Genomic DNA, 19,008 nt, shown 5'->3' on the forward strand with positions numbered 1-19,008 from the left:
TTTAGGAGTTGACTAAGTTATAGACAAAGGGATTTTTTTACTCCAGGAAACTGGAGCTCCCTGCGGAAACTGTCACAGGGAGAACATGCAAACTCCACACAGACTTCATCTCAGGTCAGGATCCACAGTTCCAATGTGAAGTAATGCTTTATCTCATTTTATCTAACAACATTTTCAAATGAAATAACCCGAATTACAGTGCTTCCTCTGAAGATATGGTAACAGAATCTTATGCTACTGTTGCTTGTTGAGCAAAGAGCTAACATAAATTAGAATTAGATCAGCTATGGTCTTCCTAAATAATTAAGCAGGCTTAGAATCAAAGAGTTCTAGAGCGCAGAAACAGGTGCTTCGGCCCGATTTGTCCACATCAATCAAGCTAATCCCATTAGCCTGTGACAAGTCTGTATCCCTCTAAGCCTTTCCTATCCATGTTGCTGTCTAAATGTCTTTTAAACATTACAATTGTGCCTGCCTCTACCAATTCTTTCCAAAAACCCTTATGATAGCCTATCTCTAACTTAAGGTCAAATCTTAAGTCTTGTCAAGGAGATTAGAGAAAACAATAATTTTACCACCATCTACAGCTATCAACTATTGGACATTTTTAAAACTATCTCTTTAAAAAGAACAATCTCCAAAGTGTTTCTAAAAAGGTTTAGTACTTTAAATTCCAATTGTAATCCATTTAATTTTGCTTTTCCTCCCAAATGTATGTGTTGGCTAACTGCATCATCAAAATAATAAACCTATTCTGGATATATATTGATCAAATCTTCCTGTGCATCTGGTCATCAAATTATCATACTTAAGTTTAGCCCCATGCCCTTATGGACATGACTTAACAAACATTAGCATTATTCCATGTTTATAATTATTTAGAATTCTTGGTGCTACCAAAACATAAAAATACCCATTTTCACCACATTTGCTTCTGATTCCCACGAGAAGATTGCTAATTTAATGTGCATAGTTTGCATTCAGATATTATATGAAGTGTAGTAATTTGCATCACAGCAATGAACCACATCAGTTTCATGCCCTACTTCTGAGACAATATCTCTGGTGTCCACCAAGATAAATTTTTGATGCCCATAATTATTATTCTCGTTGGCAGCACCAAATACACTTTACCTAGTTTACTCACCAGTACAGCTGACATCCAACTTTAATTCATCACTGCTCCATTATCTCCAAAGTGTTTGATACAATACTGTTTAGAAATTAATGTCCTTTAACAAAATCTTGATATCAAAGTTATGGCCTTTGTCTCCATCACAAAAATTTGGTCTATGTATAGCCACAATCATTTCACTTCTTGGCAAAAGTCTAAAGCATAGTCATCATGTTCAAACACTTGATGGCTTATCTGATGCCAATGGAAGCTTTGAACCACAATTAAACACCATCACGAAGACCTGCTATTAACTTTGCCACCACATCATTCAACTTGGTCTTTTGATTCTCCTTTGGAACACTTCATCCAATCATGATTCATTTGTCCTAAATTGTAGATCCTATTCACCAGGTTCATTATCCTTGATCTGGTGGTTTGCAATTAAACATGTCATCAAGTTTCAAATTCTAACACCTAATATTCTGTCTGGACACTCTCCAACCAGACACCATTAACATGGACTTCTCCAGTTTCTGTTAAACCCCTCTCCCAAGACTCCCTCTTCCCTATTCATCTCCTTTCCTCCAGTTCCACACCCCTTCCTTTCCCCCTCCATTAAGTTACCCCCTTCTCCTTCTCAGCATTTTGTCTCTGTTGCCCTCCCACCTGTATCTACCAATAACCTCTTATCTGTTAGCCTGTACTCCTCCCCCTGCCCCTTTCTCTCTCCTATCCTCTCCTCCCCCAACTTTTTATTTAGACGTCTGCTCATATGAGCTTTTTGCTCATACCTTGACAAATGGCTCAGCCCAAAATGTTGGCAATCCTTTACTTCCTATTGATGTTGCATGACCTCTTGAGGTTCCCCAGTACTTTTGCGTACTGCTTTAAAATTCTCAAACTTGTTCTAAAATCCCTCTGGGCCCTGAGCCTTCCCTGGCTTTAACCTTCTCCAGTGTTCTCTCTCTCTCTCTCTCTCTGCATCAGATCTGCACTTCTCTATTTCTGACTCCTGATTAATAATTTTAATTAAACATTGGTGAAATTTTTCTGAATCACATGTTAATGGACAAACCTTTAGCTCTTCTCCAAATTGCTCTATTATTTTTCAATTGCTTCCCAAAACTTTTAACTGCCTCAATAGGCAGATGACAAATGTCTCTTTGTGCATTTATTACAATATTATATATATGAAAGTTACTATATTTAAAAGTTACCCTGAAAAATTGAACAAATTACAAATAGAGTCCATAATTATGTAATGCTGTTGTAAAATTTCATTTATGGGTATTATTGAAAATGTAGTATTATCAGTGTTAATATTATGATGGGGTCAAGATCATTCAAAATCAAAACAATAACTGCTCAGTTTGTGAAGGTGAAAGGTGCTTGGCCCAAAGATTAATAGTTTCTTTTCCCACAGACCCTGCCATGTTTGTTGAGAGTTTTCATTCAAGGAGACAATTTTGTGAGTCGAATTAACTTTGCTTGCAACATCATTGAAATTTGTTTCTATTTTACTTGAATTCACACAAAATTACAACAACTCATCTTTCATATCAAAAATGATTTGCACAGAAACTAGTGGCAATCTAAAAAGTAAATAGATTAGTTAAAATGGCAAAAATTGTAATTCAAGTTCTAACCAATTTAAATGAATTGCCTGACATCGATGTTAGCAAAAATGTCTTGAAAATATATTAGATGATCTTTGCTATTAACATATTGGAAATGGTATATATTTATGATTGGAATATGGGCACCAAGTAATCTGTTGCTGAAATTTCTTGTACCCTCACCCATACCCCACCCCCTGCCATTTTATTGCTTTTCTACTGATGAGATACCAACTATGGACATAACTAAGACTGGAGATACAAAAGACTGCAGATATTGGGATCTGAAGTAAAAAGCAACCTGCTGCAGGAGCTCAGAAAAAGAATTAGAAATGCTGCAGGTCAGAAACATCATCAAGATCATTACTAGATTCTTCTTCAGTAATAAACAATCTAGCCTGGTCTTGAAATGTTCTCCTTACAATAAACCTGCCTGCATGATTGTAAAACAAAGCCTCATTGTTGTCAACTCTTTTAGGTTCAAAGTTTAACAAAGGTTAGTGTAATTAGCATAAGGAGCAAATTTAATGGATAAAAAAGCCTGAATGTTTTACTATCATAACAGCGGCAGAAAACTAAAGGAGTATCATTTTTTTAAAATCAAGTCTAAGTAAAAATACCATCGTGTAAGAAGCAAAACTATTGTCATGGACATTCGTTACTTCATCTTACCTTTCTCACAAGTTGCTCATTCAAAGAGTCTCTAGGGCCAGCAGGCGAGGTTCGTGTGGGATAATAAACTAGGTCAATAAAGGCTTTTCTATCAGCAGAACAAGCAGGTTTGGGTCTTTCAGGGAGGAGGGAAGATAATTTTGAGGTAGGAATCTTTGTTAGTGTAGATGAATTCTTGCCATGAGAAAATATAAAGCAAATTTAAAAAAAAGATAAGACAATGAACATAAAAATGGAACAAAATACTAAAACATAAGAATTTAAATTAGAAATATGTAATGACATGTCCCCAATATTCTAATGAACATATCAAACATCTTTAATGCAACAGAACCAGTACTAGCAATGTTATTATGGATCTCCAACCAGTTTCAGTGAATACTGTCATTTGAGATGACAAACGTGCATTCCCCCTTCTCATCCAAAAGTGTCCGTGTTCTGCATAACATATTATGTTACATTTTTTCATATATACATATGAGGGTGACCTTTATGATTAATTTCTAAAAACATTTGTTTTAGGTAAACTGTCCAAAGATGTACAGCCACAGAGAAGCACAAATCTTCTCCATTTTATAGCTTTGGTTCATGCTGCATTCATGTTATCGGCTTAATATTGGCATCAATAGTTAATTGCAGCAATTGTTCAGAGGTCAATGAAAGTAACAAAGTTTATACTGATGTAAGAGAAGATGAATTTACTTTATATAATACTCTCGTGCATTATATTTGAGATAATAATTCCATATCCTGCTGTGGGTACCTTAGGAAATAAATAAAATAACAAAATGGATTATTTGTGATAACGACTGAACTATTAAAAAGACAAGTTAAATATGCATTTAAAAAAAATACTTTTGAAAATTTTACAAAGAAAAATTAGGATGGTAATGCACAAAAACTTCAATGCTGGATGTGACTTTACATTAAATACTTTCATTAGAGTTGATGCAATAGATATGAGGAAGTTCAAGAAATCCTAAATGTTCTTTACAAATCAAAGGAACTCTTTTGCTCTGGAATACATACAGTCTTCTAAAAAAAAATTTTTTTTAAAGTTATTCTTTGCAATTGGGGATGCCATGAATGTTTTTTGTTTCAAAAATAGAGGTTGCTATGGTTCGGAACCTGTCTCATTGAAGAGTCACTGGAGCAAAGATGATGTAACATTCTCTCCAGCATAGTCTCCAAGATGTTAGATAGTAGACTATTGAAGGTTTGAAGCCTTGCTTAGGTAAGAAGAGGCCCTTGTATCAGTCCATGGTCAATGATAGTAACTAACCATAAAATATATACCCACAAACTTCAGATTGTAGCACATTCACATCGCCTAATCCATGAAATGGCAATTCCACCAGCTTGTATATTCAATTTCACTATTAGATTTTTGGCCCTCTTTAATCCAAGACCTGGCTATGTGAGCATGTCCTTCATAAATAGCACCAGAATAACTGACATCTGCCATCAACACAGTAATCAAGCATGCACAGATCATGCATATGACAAGACACCAAACTAGTTTCACATTACTCATCACCAACTGCTAAACCCAGAGTCTTCTTGCAAGGAGCCTTAAATAGACTGGATCTGCAATAACATTGATCTCCTTCTCCAAAATTCCCCCAAAGCAGCCTTACTCTAGCCTATTCCATCTTTTAATTTTGGTTCTATCACTGAACAGCTGTCTCAATTGGGTCTCTGCTCCTTATCCAGCACAATGCTGTTACAGCCCACTTGGCATTGAAAGACACACACAGTGATGCCCCATTTATTGGTTTTCTTCTTTAATCATACTAATTTAGTTTCTCTCATTACCCTTCTGCACTCTCCCCCCACCCAGTGCCAAGCACCAGAGTATCAATAGTATGTCTACAAGGAAGAATACAAAAGATAACAAACGGCCAAAGAGAAATTGTTTCATTGACTATTGATGCAGAAACTTTAAAGTTCCTGCGTGAATTGTTTGAATGATTTTGTATTTAGAACAGCTGGAATTTTCAAAACAGCCCAAAACTTTAAAAAGTCAAAAAACACTTAAAATTAGTTATTTTCATAATCTATAAATCATAGAATTTAAAAATATCTGTACCTTTTATATACACATATTTCAAATAAAAACATCATTAACAAGTGTTCAAGTTGTCCCATCTTCCATAACATGTGCAGAGTGCATTTATCAGTGATTGACTTACTGTCATCCGCTCCTTGGGTTGCTTAGCAACAGAAAATTTCTGATCTATTATATATGCACCCTCAGCACTTCCAGGAGCTAGACAAAAGGAATATTAATATTAGAACATTGAATTATAGACCAGAAAGATGCTTCATTTTAATCAAGATACAGGTCGAGATGTGCATGAAAGCAAGATGAATGCAATATAATTTCCATCGTATAGAATGGGAAGCAAAATAATGTTGCACAAAATTGTCCAAATTAACAAATAAATGAATATCTATAGGGAGGAAACGTTAATAGTACATAAATGTTGTATTATGGTGTATTTTATTAAAGTAAAGCTAATATAGGTCTTAAAACATAAATGGATAACAAATACTGCATGTAATACAAGTTATCCCTGGATACCTCAAAACAAGAAAATTAATGTAAATGGATATTATGATGCAGGCTGCAACACTTTCCCACCAGCACACAGCAGTCGAAACAAACTCCCCACAAATAAGAATTATGCCACCATTTCAAGGTTAAGACCACTGTACTTGCAAGCTTGTGCATGACAAGCATGTGTGACCATGACAGCTGTAAGAAAAACAAAATGAAAAGTGCCAAATACAGCCCAATGTTTGAAAAGAAAACACAGGAAAAACAAAAGCCAGTCCAGCAATGAAGTAAAGTCCATGTTTGCCAGCCACATTGCAGTGTTTACACAGTCACCTGTCTGCTTCCGCTTAGTACAAGGAACGTGAGCTGGTCTATGATATCTTACAGCTGGTTTTAATATGATTTTCCTGGAGGGAGACCGGGTCTGAATCTCTGTTTTTTTAGCAAGTTCAGACTTCTTATACACTGTTAGAAAGGAAAGACAAGAGCAGATATGAGGACAGGAACAAAGTGCGAGTCAGGTGGAATGTTCAACATCTACTTTTTATCAGAGGAAACGATAGAACAATTCAGGAAATTAGATATTGCTACTTCCTGTGATTGTTTATTCTCTAACATTTCGACAGCCAAATCTTGCAGAGAACAGAATGTTGTTACATGGGCACAATACAAACACTTCACATCACAAAAATGGAACAAGTGACAATAAAAATTGCTTCCATTGTATGAACCTTTTCTTTTCTTTTTTTCTTCTTTGGAGAGAACACTGACATCTTTTTTGAGTATTTTTCTCTCAGGTGTAGAGGTTCTGTTTTTTGCAGTTTTTAACACTTTCCCTTTCCTATGTTTATCCAAAGATGGGCTGCTGAATTCCTTCTCTGCTTTCTCCTGTTTTGTGACAGCAGTGGGTTGTGCTACTATGATACTCTCTTCATCTGCAGAATTAAAGTGCAAGAAATCACTTTAAATGGCAATAGGAATATCATGAGGGAGAAGAAAAAAAGCATAAACTGAATTTGTTACTTTTAAAAACTCAGTAACATTAAAGGATACAGTCTAAATAGCACTAATTAATTTATACATAATAAAGAGAATTTACTATCTCATTATGGATGATTGCTAGTAAGGCTTTACAGGCACCTTGTGTATCCATCCAGAAGCTGTCAGTGTCCATTACCGATTCATCGATACTCTCATCTTCTTTCAAGTCTGTTGGGATCTGGATCTTCTCTGGGATAAGCACAATTTCAGCAGGTTTTACAGCAGTTTCATGAATGTGTTCTCGGGCTAATTGTGTTTGTTCACTGTGTGTGAAAACATCATCAGTAGCCTCACCATCAGCGATGGCAAATCTCACACTGTGGGCCATGTCCTCTCCTTCTAACGTGGTTTGAACAACTGTAATAATGTCATCTTCCACTGTAACGACAGATTCTACAATTCCTCTCTCTTCAGTTCCTTCCACAGGAACAACATTTTTAGATACTTCATAGTCAGTTAGGTCCATTTGCAAAACGATTTCTGGCACTGTGACCTCGATCAGCGAATGATCTTTTGTTTTCTCCTCGACAGCTGCTTGTTGCACGAAAGCAGAGATTCCATAATCAAGAAGTTCTTTTGAAACTTCTGATTCAATAACTTCACAAGGAGCAGTCCGAACTTCCTCTTCTATATTCTCCAAGAGCTCAGTGACTGTATGCTCAATGACATCACTGGAAAGACCAGGCATAGTTTCCAAATTTACAGTTCGCTCAGATTCAATTGATTCTTGGGTCGGAGTAGGCTTTTTCATTATTTTGTCATCCAAGTGTACTGCTTCCAAATCCTCTTGATGCTCAATATTGGTCAAGCCAGGCTCCCTGTCATCCTTTGTTATTTTGTCAATTGGAGCGGATTCTGATGCAGGGACAATTGTCCCACAGATGGGATCAATTTGTTCCATTTTCGCACCAAGGTCAAGAACAGAAACCTCACTAAGCAGACTAGGTTGAGAGGTGTCTGGCATAATTTTCTCAGGTGAAGTGGTTTTTAGTACAGGGGAAAGGATCTCCGAGATGTTGGGATCAACCACGTCAGTTACCACTCTTGCTTCTGCTAAGGCAGCCTCACCATGTGAAATAGGCATATCTTCCACCAGCTCCATGGGTTGAGGCATTTCTGAAATTAAAGCATCTTCTTCCTCAGTCTCTTCATGATGAACAGATTCTGACACTGCAACCTTGCAGGGTAAACAGGGCCCCTTTTCAACTTCAAAAACTTGGTTACATTGAACTTTTACTTGAATGGAAGGTTTCTCATAAAATATATGATCTGTGTCCATTTCAATGTCAACATCCAGCACAGTGTCCTGTCTGGGCAAAATAGGCCTTGGCTTATCTTCAAATGCTTTCTTGGCTTGAGTGGGTTCCTGTATAGAAATACTTTTCCCAAACCTTACAGACTCCATTTCCAAAACAGTAACGGTAACTTTATTGGACAAACTAGGCTTGGCTCTATCATCTAAAGTTTTCTTAGGCTGAGCAACGTCTTGAACAGCAGCATCCTTTTCAGGGAGTTTTGGATCCACAGTCTCTAGTTTGGCAGATGCTTCTAGTCCTGTAATTTCAGCTGGAAAATAATCTAGAGATTTATTGATAGAAGAATCCACTGCAATTCTTAGAGCATCTATAGCCTCATTTTGATCAAGTTCTTTCATTTCAGGAACATCAGATGGACAAATAGGTCCAGACTCTGTTTTAGTAACCTGGCCTGGAACAAGGATTGAAATTGATTCTTCCTTTTTAATTTCTGATTGTCCTTCCAAAATAGGCATTATTTTTAACTCAGTGTCTTCTGACAAGGTGGCAATTGGAAAATGTGAATCGTCTTTATGCCGATTGGCATCTATTTGCCTCCTGATACTTTCCTCGTCAATTGTCTGAGAAGCCGTGCGGATTTTGTGAAGGAAAATACTTCCATCTTCCAGGGGGCTTTTAACCTCCTCAGGAGTGGGTAAGGGAGCAGAGTATTCGAAAACACAATAGCCCATTTCCTCTGGTTGACCAACATTTTTAATGATTAGTTTGATGCTTTCACTTAAAGCCTCTGAGCCAGATGCAGATTCTGTGGGAAAGGATGCTCTTCTTACCACCTCTGTTTCTGTGCTCTCAAAGCTCATTCTGTTTCTACTAACTCCTAAATCCAACATTTCAGGCAAGTCAGGAACTACAACACTGTCATTTTTGTAATCATGCTTCAAAGCACGGGAGTAAGCGAATTGTTGATCTAAACTCGGGCTGTCATGCACTAATTTCTCCTCATGAGTGGACACACTTTTATCTTTTTCCACTTCAATAGGAAAACAAATCTGCTTCTCCTCAGCAGGTGTCGGGATGGGGAAAAAGTCTGCTGATTCATCCAAGCTTATTCCCCTTGAGCAGGCAAGGATGTCAGATGCCAGTGGCGACAACGATTCTGGTGGACCTTGGCTCTCTGCTTCCACCTCAAGTGATATTGAATCTAAAATGGTTGTTGGTAAATTCAGCACTAGCTTCTGTAATCCTTCAGAAGTATTCACATCGCCACTTGAATCAGGTGGCTGAGGAATCACTATCTCTCCATGGCCATGAGCAGCAAGAACATTAATTTCATTTCCTGTGGTGGACTTAGCCTGTTCATTAACAGGGAGTGATGACTGTGCAAGTGTGCTATAATGAATTCTCTCTGCTGAAATATTAGTTTCAACTTTATTCTGGTCGACCTTTGATTTTCCACTTGGGCCCTCAGAGATCTGCAGCATTTCGTGAGGTAGTTTTGAACTGCTCTCCTCCGTAATGGTCATTTCATAATAACCATCTCCAGGAGGTTCAGTAGTTTTTGCCCCATCCTCTTTTGAAACAAATGTTTCGAAATATTTATTTATTTCTGGTTGATCCACCTTTGTCCTATCTTTTGAACACGCCTTTGCAGCATCAGTCTTTTTGCTTTGCTCTGTTTGATTAATTGAAGAAATTACTGCAGTTTGTTCTGAAATAATATCTAAATCTGTGCAGGTGGGCACCAAGGGCTCAGATTCTTTCCCTGAGGAAAGTATCTGGTCATTGCTTTTTTCTTCAGTTTTTGTCGATGTATCATGAATCTTCTCCACACTTTGCTCAATAACACATGGATTGGATTTAATCATTTCAAGCATTGAACTACTATTTACACTGTCATTTGTATTACCTGTGGAAGGCTGAATGCTGTCTGATACATTTCGATTAGCTTCGTCCACATAGGATTGAGCAGATAATTGCAAGATTTCTGCTTTTTGATCAGCTTTACCTATTTCCTGAAAAGGAAGATTGGTTACTTGCTGTTCAGGCCAATGTTCAGAAGGCTCAGTCGGCAATAATTCTATTGCACTGGAAATTTTCTCTTCAACTGCTACTTTCCCCTTTGAGTTCACTATGTTTTCTTCACTTCTGACAGCATTATATTCACCATGTTCTGATCTGTCTTCTGGCATTGAAAATACATCACCTATATGTTCAACCAGTTTTATTGTATCTGGGATTTTAGATTCTGAAGTTACAATTTTGCCTGTAACTGCACTGTCAGCACCTCTAAGTGTTTGCTCGAAATGCAATTCCTCAGATACACCTTCCAGTCCCTGAGGGACTTGCTCTTCAGTGACACAAACGGTGTTTGCAACAGATTCAGTTGCTATTTTTTGCTGATGCAACACATCTTTGCCTTCAGTTTCAACGATTCCAGCAAGCAACGGCTCTTTTTGTGAAGCTGCTTTATTACCCTGATCAGTTATGACAGTAACAGAAATATCCTTTTCTTTCAAACAACTCGCCTCTGCAATTTCAGCACTGGATATTTTAGATAAATCTTTAATGTCAGGACTCGGTGAAGATAATTTATTTTTATCTAAAACCAATTTGCTGGATGTTATTTCTGATAAAGCGCATGGATGTTTTATGGTATCATTTGTTTTCTGAGCCATGCTTGGTTGTATGTGGGCAACAATGTTCTCTGCTGCCACCACAGAAGTGCACTCATCTTCGGAAGCATTGAACTGTAATGAGCTTTCATGAAGGCTAGTTACAGTCTCCATATGAGAAGCAACTAACTCTTCTGGACATGGTTCATTCTTCATGGATGGAGCTAAAGGTTGAGTTTGTAAAACAGCAATTGGAAATGAATTCTGTGTCTTGGAGATTTCCCCTGGTGTTTTGCTGGGAGCTTCATAATCTTTACCCAATGTGGAAGAAGGTAACGGGTCAGATATTTGTTGTTCAGCACGTTGTTCAACAGTCTTATCTTTCAACTCTGTCATTGACACTTCATGCATCGTTGGTCTTCCCCCACTAGCAACAGAGGATTCTGCACCTGTTGACAGCTTGTCCATCTTCGTGGCTGTAAGCAAATCTAGAGTAGTTTGGTTGCATGCATAGAATTAACTCAATGATCTGCAAAAGCACTCTTATATCTTCCCCTGCTCAAAACTCGTGTGTGGAATAAAGATTTATTGCATAAATCTGCTGAGATCTAGAGCAGAATATTTAGGGTTGGACCTAAAATGTATCTAAAACCTCTATTGATTCTTAGCAGTGTAGCTGTAAAGAAAATTAACATGAAACTACCTTTATGAGTGCCTTATTTGATACTAGCTCTGAATAGGCTGTACAAACTAAATTTTTAAATATTACAATACATGAATTTCTATATTAGTTCCACATGTTCCTATCAAAGCTTCATTGGATATATTAGTTGATCTTCTATGATTTAGTCAAGGAAGAAAGGATACTTTTTGTTCTTTATTATCTTTCTTTCTCTCTCTTGTACTTTCATTGAAGTTGACCTAATATATCCAATTAAGTTTGCTTCTTATTTCCTCATTTGTCTTCCATTTATTTTCTCTTACTATTCTTGTCACTGACTTCTTCCCATGGTTATTACAATCATTATTTCCCTCTGTTTTTCTCTCTTCCATATGTTGTACAATCTTTGTAATTGTATTCTTGGTGGTTGTATTTTTTTTATTCCCTCACACTTTGAAATTGAAGATGCAGATTTGGAAGGCTGACTTTTGATAAGGAAAGTTGTTTGATTCCTACACAAAACTTAGGAGAGCATGATGCGTGGGGAGTAAATTGGAGAATATGGGTGGAGTTGAAAGAGTTGGGAGTGATAAGCTTTCTGAAAGAGAAAAGGAACAGGACTTGAAGAATTTATGGGGGTGGGATTTGCTAGTGTTGGATGTAGCTCTTGGTGAATCTGAATGGAATCTGGGGATAAGGTCAGATCTAGAACCTATGCAGTGGGATGGTACTGGCATGAATCCTGTGGATAGTCTATTTTTATACAAATGGACACATCATTGCACACATGTATTGCAACGGGTGATCTTTTGACAAAACCACGTCTCTAAAACTGTGAATATGAATTGAAAAATAATTCCTCATGGCAACTATTTGATCCCAGTTGCTCATCACTGACAACATAAAGATGATTGCACTTTGCCACAGCCTGAATCAAACAATAAATGCAAGATGTCAGTACTAAAATATGAAGCAAAACAATCCATTTTAAAATAATCCTTGATGCAAATTAAAAATATAAAAATGCAACTTAAAAAACCCTTTGATCACTAGTTAACCTAATAACGAGAAAGCAGGTGAATTGGCTATAAAATAATTGATAACCTATCAGCAATGTAACTGGCAAACATTTAGGCAATGGAAAGTCTTATGTGCAATTAAAAAAAAATCAGCTCAAATGCCAAGCATGTGACATCACGAAAACAAAATCACTTGAGTGTAAACAACATTGGTGGGAAATTATTGTTGCTCCTGTAGCCAGCATCAGATCAGCCAAAGCATTTTAAAAGCTCCATTAATTATTCTTCAAGCGACATCCACCAGCAACAAAAAAATACTTGTGAATAAGAAAATTCTCAAAAGGCATTTGTTGTTACATGGAAGTCAACAGGAAGACACACCTTCAAGAGAAGGTGGCATTTCTTCCATGGACTCAATCTCTCTATGAGTCATGCCTTTTCCATTGGGAATTTCAGCTGGTACACTGTCTTCATATGATGATGTGACTTCCACACATTTGTTATCCCAGGGTTGGGCCACAGCTTCTGCTTGCACTAAGTGCTCAGCAGACCAAGGCTCCTGAATATGGTCTTGCTCATGAGCTACAGCTGGTTCCTCTTCATCAGATGCTGGACTTTCAACAACTTCTACTCAAAGGAAGAAGTGGACATGTCAGGACAAAAGACAACACAGATGCTACAATGTAACAGCTTTAATGGGACACTTTCAGCTCTGCTTTGTCCAAGTATTAGATTAATCTTGGTACACTGCCACAGTCTCCCTGCAAACATTTGAAAGGTTTTACAGTGGTATGAATTTAAGAAGTGAGCTTGAAGTGAATGCTTATCATAAATTTAAATATTTACAGGTCAAAATCTTCAAATGCAATATGCAAATATGCTGAAGAAACTCAGCAGGTCATGCAACATCCACAGGAAGTAAAGGGTAATCAATGTTTCGAGCCTGGGCCCTTTGTCAGGTATTCATCATACCTGTTGAAGGGCCCAGGGTTGAATTGTTTGTTATCCTTTATATCCTGTGGATGCTGCATGACCCGTTCAGTTTCTCCAGCATTTTTGTGTATTATGCTCAAACCCACCATTTGCTGACTTTCTTGCTTAACTCCAGGTCAAAATCTTTAACTGCATTGCATGTGTCAATATCTTGGAATCATGCAGCATTAAAAATCTTCTATGCTGACCAAGATGCCTTCCTGAGCTAGTCCCTATTTATCTATGTTTGGCCCATGTTCCTCTAAACTTTCCTATTCTATCCCTTTCCTACTGCGATAAACAGGTGTTTCTCTGGGTGGAAATCAGTGGTGAGTGGAGTGCCACAGTGGCCAGTGTTGGACACACAACTGTTCATTAATGATTTGGAAGAGTGCTGACACTCAATTGAGTGGGAAAGACAATTGTGCAGAAATTGCAGAGAGTCTGCAGAGAGATTCTAGTTGAGTGAATGGGCAAGGGTCTGGCAGCGAGAGGACAATGTTGATAAATGTGTGGTCTTTCATGTTGGAAAGAAATATAGAATATCAGATTATTATTTAAATGGTGAAAGGTTGAAAAATGCTGTGCAGAGGGACTTTGTGGTACTGTGAATGAATGACAAAGGGCTGGTTTTCAGGTACAACGGATAACTGAACAGGCAAATAGAACGTTGGCCTTCATTGAGAGAGGTTGAATTTAAGAGTAGAGAGGTTCTGCTGCAACTGTACAGGGTCCAGGTGAAACAAGATTCACCAGGTTGATTCTGGAGATGAGGGGCTTAGCCCACGAGGAGGGATTAAATTGCTGGAATTCAGAAGAATGAGTGAGGATTTTATAGGAATGTATAAAATTATGAAAGGAATAAATAAGATTGAGGCAGGAAAATGGTTTCCTCTGGTAGATGAGGCAAGAACTTAAATTTAGATTTTTAAATAAATTAAATTAGACACATGGTAATAGGCCCTTTTGGCCCACGAGTCTGTGCCGCCAAAATACCCCAATTAACCTATAACCCCACTACATAGTGAAGGGTGGGAGGACACTGGAGCACCCAGAGGAAACCTACGCAGACATGAGGAGAATGTACAAACTCCTTACAGACAATGCTGGATTCAATCCTGGGTTGCTGGCGCTAACTTTACACCAACCACAATGCTAACCATGGGCATAGTCTCAAGATTTGGGGAAAGTAGAATAACAGAACACTACAACAAATAAGCATCCTATCTAGTCTGTTCCAACTTTAAGTTTAAACTTTAAAATTTTAAATGTAGACATACAGCACAGTAACAGGTCCTATCTGCCCATGAGCCCATGCTTCCCAATCACACCCAATTGACCTACAATCCCTGATACATTTTGAACAGTGAGAGGAAACTGGAGCATCTGGGGAAAACTCATTTACACGTGGAGAGAACATACAATCTCCTTACAGACAAGGTGGGATTGGAACCCAGGTCCAGATCACTGGCACTTTAACAGCGCTGCACCAACCGCTATGCTTCTGTGTCACACCACATTATTCTGCCCAGTCCTATTGACCTGCACCCAGACCACTGTCCTCCAGACCCCTCCAATCCATGCACCCATCCAAATTTTTCACCACCTTATCTGACAGCTCATTCCACACTCTCACTACTCTCTGCGGGAAGAAGTTGTCCCTAATGATCCCTTTCAAAATTTTACCTTTTTTAAGAGGGGAAAGAGTACATTTAAGACAGAGATGAGAATCACAGGATCGCATGATATAGGAGCAGAAGTAGGCCCACTGCCCCATGGAATCTGCTCCATAGAATTATCATTAGCTAATCCATCCTCCCAGTCAGTCCTACACTCCAGCTTTCTCCCCGTGTCCTTTGATGCCCTAACGAATCAAATACCTGTCAATCTCTGCCTTAAATACACCCAATGACCTCACTTCCACAGCTGCCTGTGGCAATGTTCCACAGACTCATGACCCTCTAGCTAAAGACATTTTTCCGCATTTCTGTTTTAAATTGACACAATTTTATCCTGAAATTGTGCCTGCTTGTCCTAGACTCCCCTATCATAGGAAACAACCTTGCCACATCTATTCTGCCCAGGCCTTTCAGCATTTGAAATGCCTCCAATGAAGTTCCCTCTCATCCTTATGTACTTCAAAGTGTGCAGTCCAAGAGCTGGCGATCGTTCCTCATATGCTCCCCTTTTCATAATAGTCTCGACATTGCATTCCTATTATATCCCTCTAGAAATGAATGCCAACATCACATTCATCTTCCTTACCAATGACTCAACCTGGAGATTAACCTTTTGGATAGCCTGCATGAGAACTCCCAAGTCCCTTTGCACCTCAGAATTTTAAATATTCTCTCCATCTAAATAATAGTCTGCCTGTCTATTTCTTCTACCAAAGTTCATGACCGTACACTTTCCAACACAGTATTTCATACGCTAAGTCTCTCTGCAGCTTTCGGTATCCTCAGCAACACCTCCCCACCACCTATTTTAGTATCACCCGTAAATTTAGCCGCAAAGCCATCTATTCCATCATCCAAATAATTTATATACAACATAAAAAAGAAGCAGCCCCAATACCAACCCTTGTAGAACACCACTAACAGCCAACCAGAATAGGATCCCTATAATCATACACTCAATTGCCAATATTCATTGCCAATCAGCCAATGCTTGTATTTTTGATGTAATTCCATGAAGAACTACTTTTCCAAGAGAGTTGTGAATAAATGGAATTTTCTGCCCAAGGAAACAGTAAAGGCTGCCTCAGTAAATATATTTAAGATAGACTGTTGCATTACTAAGGGAAATTAAGGGTGATGTGAATAGGCAGCTAGGTGGAGCTGAGTCCACATCCAGATCAGTCATGATCTTATTAAATGGTGGATCAGTCTTGACAGGTTAGATGAGCTACTCCTGCTAGTATTTATTATGTTCTTATATCCATGTATCTGTCCATATAGCTTTTAAATCTTGTAATTGTCTCTGCATTAGCTCTTCTTCCGGCAACTTATTCCATATGCCCATCATCTTTGAAAAATGTGCTTCACAGGACCTCTTTAAATTTTTTCCATCCCTCCTTAAACCTATAGTCTCTGGTTTTGGAGTCCCTTATCCTGGGAAACAGACTGTTACAATCCATCTTATCTATGGCCCTCATGGTATTATAAACCTTTCTAAGTTCACCCCTCAGCCTTTCTCTTTCCCTGGAAAACTATTCCCATCTTATCCAGCCTCTCCTCATAACTCAAGCCTTCTAGTCCCGGCAAATTCCTTGCAAATCCTTTCTACACTCCCTCTAGCTTAACCATATCTTTTTCCTATATTATGATGGCCAGAACTGCACTCAATTTTCCAGCTGTGGTCTCACCAAGATCCTATACAGCTGGAACAAGTTCTCCAAATCTTGTCTTAATCCCCCTAGTTCCTGCCTCACCTACAGGTGGAAACAACCTCCTTGTTTCTATTTTATCTATCCCCTTTATAATTATTTATAATTATCCCCTTTATAATTTCTATACATTTCTCTCCCCTACTCCAATTCTCTAAATTCCAGCAAGTATAGTCTGAGGCAACTCAATCTCTTCTCATAATATAATCCATTCATTTCTGGAATCAACTTGGGGCACCTCAGTTCCACCACCTCCAAAACTAGCATATCCTTTCTCAAGTAAGGAGCCAAGAATTGCACATAGTACTCCACATGCAGCCTCACCAATCCCCTGTACAGTTGCAGTGGAACCGCCTGGTTCTTAAATTCAATCCCTCTAGCAATGAAGGTCAACATCCCATTTGCCTTGATGATTTCCTATGCACCTGCAAACCAACCTTTTGTGATTCCTGCACAAAATATTGGTTTGCAGATTTGCTATTTTCACATTTACAACCTCTGTTTTAAATTTCACACTCATTATTTGTATTTTCTTTGATCAGAACTAAAGTGCACAAAGCTAAAGGCAAAAGTGACACTTTGCTATCACTGTTCTGAAGAATATTCAAATAATCCAATTCTTTATAACATTATTAGCAGGGCTCTTCTTGTAAGGGAAGGTAACTGTTATCATTTTTGGAAGTACTTTTCAGACTATTGATGTTGTAGACTATGGGTTTCTCACCTGAATGGACTATTCATTTGTGTAGAATTACTTGAATTAATGTGAAAGTGTATTTATCTCAAACTAGAAGTGAACATTTCCCAATCTGCTGGCGTGAGCAAAATCTCTTTCCTGTACAAACTGTCATGCATCCACAGCATTAAGAAGTACATGTGGCTGTATTGAAGCTACACTTTTCTACACTGTGCCTGAAGCAAGCCTAGTTTGTAGCTGTGAATTTGTTAACTTTAAATAATGATTTACTTTCAATGGTTTGATTTTATTTTTATGTATGGATATATGGAATGGATGGCACAGTTAGAGCGGTTAGCGCAATGCCTTTACAGCACCAGCTATCGGGACTAGAGTTCGAATCCCAGCCTGTCTGTAAGGAGTATGTATGTTCTCACCTCATCTGCGAGGGTTATCCCCGGGGGCTCCAATGTCCTCCCACTATTCGAAATGTACTAGGGTGTAGGTTAATTGGGTGGCACGGACTTGTGGGCCAAAATGGCCTGTCACCATGTTGCATGTATGTAGGTATAACTAAACAAAAGAATTCTGGTAAGTCATGAGAGTCTGCAAAATATGTTTTAGTAAGAAGAAATACATTTGTATCTTCAGATTTATAAAAATGTGTGCCATGTTTGAAGTTGTACTCAGGGATTTGTAAATGGATTGTATAATAGCATATAGATTTAATAGCTCAGCTTTTCTCCAGCAAAAAAAATCATAAACGTGGAAATAAGCAAACATTTGAATTTTTGTTTCAGATTTTATAACACATTATTACACAAGCTGACACTTCCTTTGCAGACAATTTAACTGAAATTTACAGTGTCACAGGCCAAGAGCTGAAAGTGTTTCAGAGATTTCCATCATTTCTGAAGTGAATGTAAAACTGCCATGCCAGAGATGAAAGCTATGAGGAATGAACACTCAAACATTTAGGGCAGTAACTGGTAAAAGATGTTGTCAATAAAAGCAAAAAACAATAAAGTGCAGTGAATTCATCATTCATGCACCGTTTTACCCAATGTAGCAAGTCCCAAGCTCAATTGCAGCCAAATGTACAATTTTATTAAAAGGCATAATGTTTTTGACCTGATGGGGTTCAAATTGCATGAAATTTTCTCAGACGTAATCGAGGTGTGATTACACTTCTCCATCATTCACATTTCTTATTTAAATAGTCCTAATTATTTGTGATTGATATATATTTTGACTTATTTTTTTCCACTCATTAAAATAAGGGGTGATATATCATTTAGATCATTTGAAGCATTTCCACTTTAAACAAAATTGACATATAGTACTAAAATATTGGTATCTTCTAAATAGTGCTTCTCATGTGTTGACATCCCTGGAAATGCTCCACAATTGCATTATCA

At 37.9% G+C, this 19,008-nt stretch overlaps 1 protein-coding gene across 1 annotated transcript in view; it reads right to left on the bottom strand.

Annotated features, from left to right (window-relative positions):
* The window catches only part of LOC138762445 (microtubule-associated protein 2-like), a 434,932-nt gene that overhangs the window by 31,976 nt on the left and 383,948 nt on the right, over positions 1-19,008 (bottom strand). The window contains exons 8-13 of the mRNA XM_069936203.1: positions 12,936-13,181; positions 7,106-11,362; positions 6,697-6,900; positions 6,116-6,430; positions 5,598-5,674; positions 3,406-3,579 (exon numbers count right to left, since the gene is read on the bottom strand). Of these exons, the coding sequence (XP_069792304.1) occupies positions 3,406-3,579; positions 5,598-5,674; positions 6,116-6,430; positions 6,697-6,900; positions 7,106-11,362; positions 12,936-13,181 (5,273 nt within the window). The remainder of the gene's footprint in view (positions 1-3,405; positions 3,580-5,597; positions 5,675-6,115; positions 6,431-6,696; positions 6,901-7,105; positions 11,363-12,935; positions 13,182-19,008) is intronic.

This window comes from Narcine bancroftii, chromosome 4 (genome assembly GCF_036971445.1).
Source record: "Narcine bancroftii isolate sNarBan1 chromosome 4, sNarBan1.hap1, whole genome shotgun sequence".
Lineage (NCBI taxonomy): Eukaryota > Metazoa > Chordata > Chondrichthyes > Torpediniformes > Narcinidae > Narcine > Narcine bancroftii.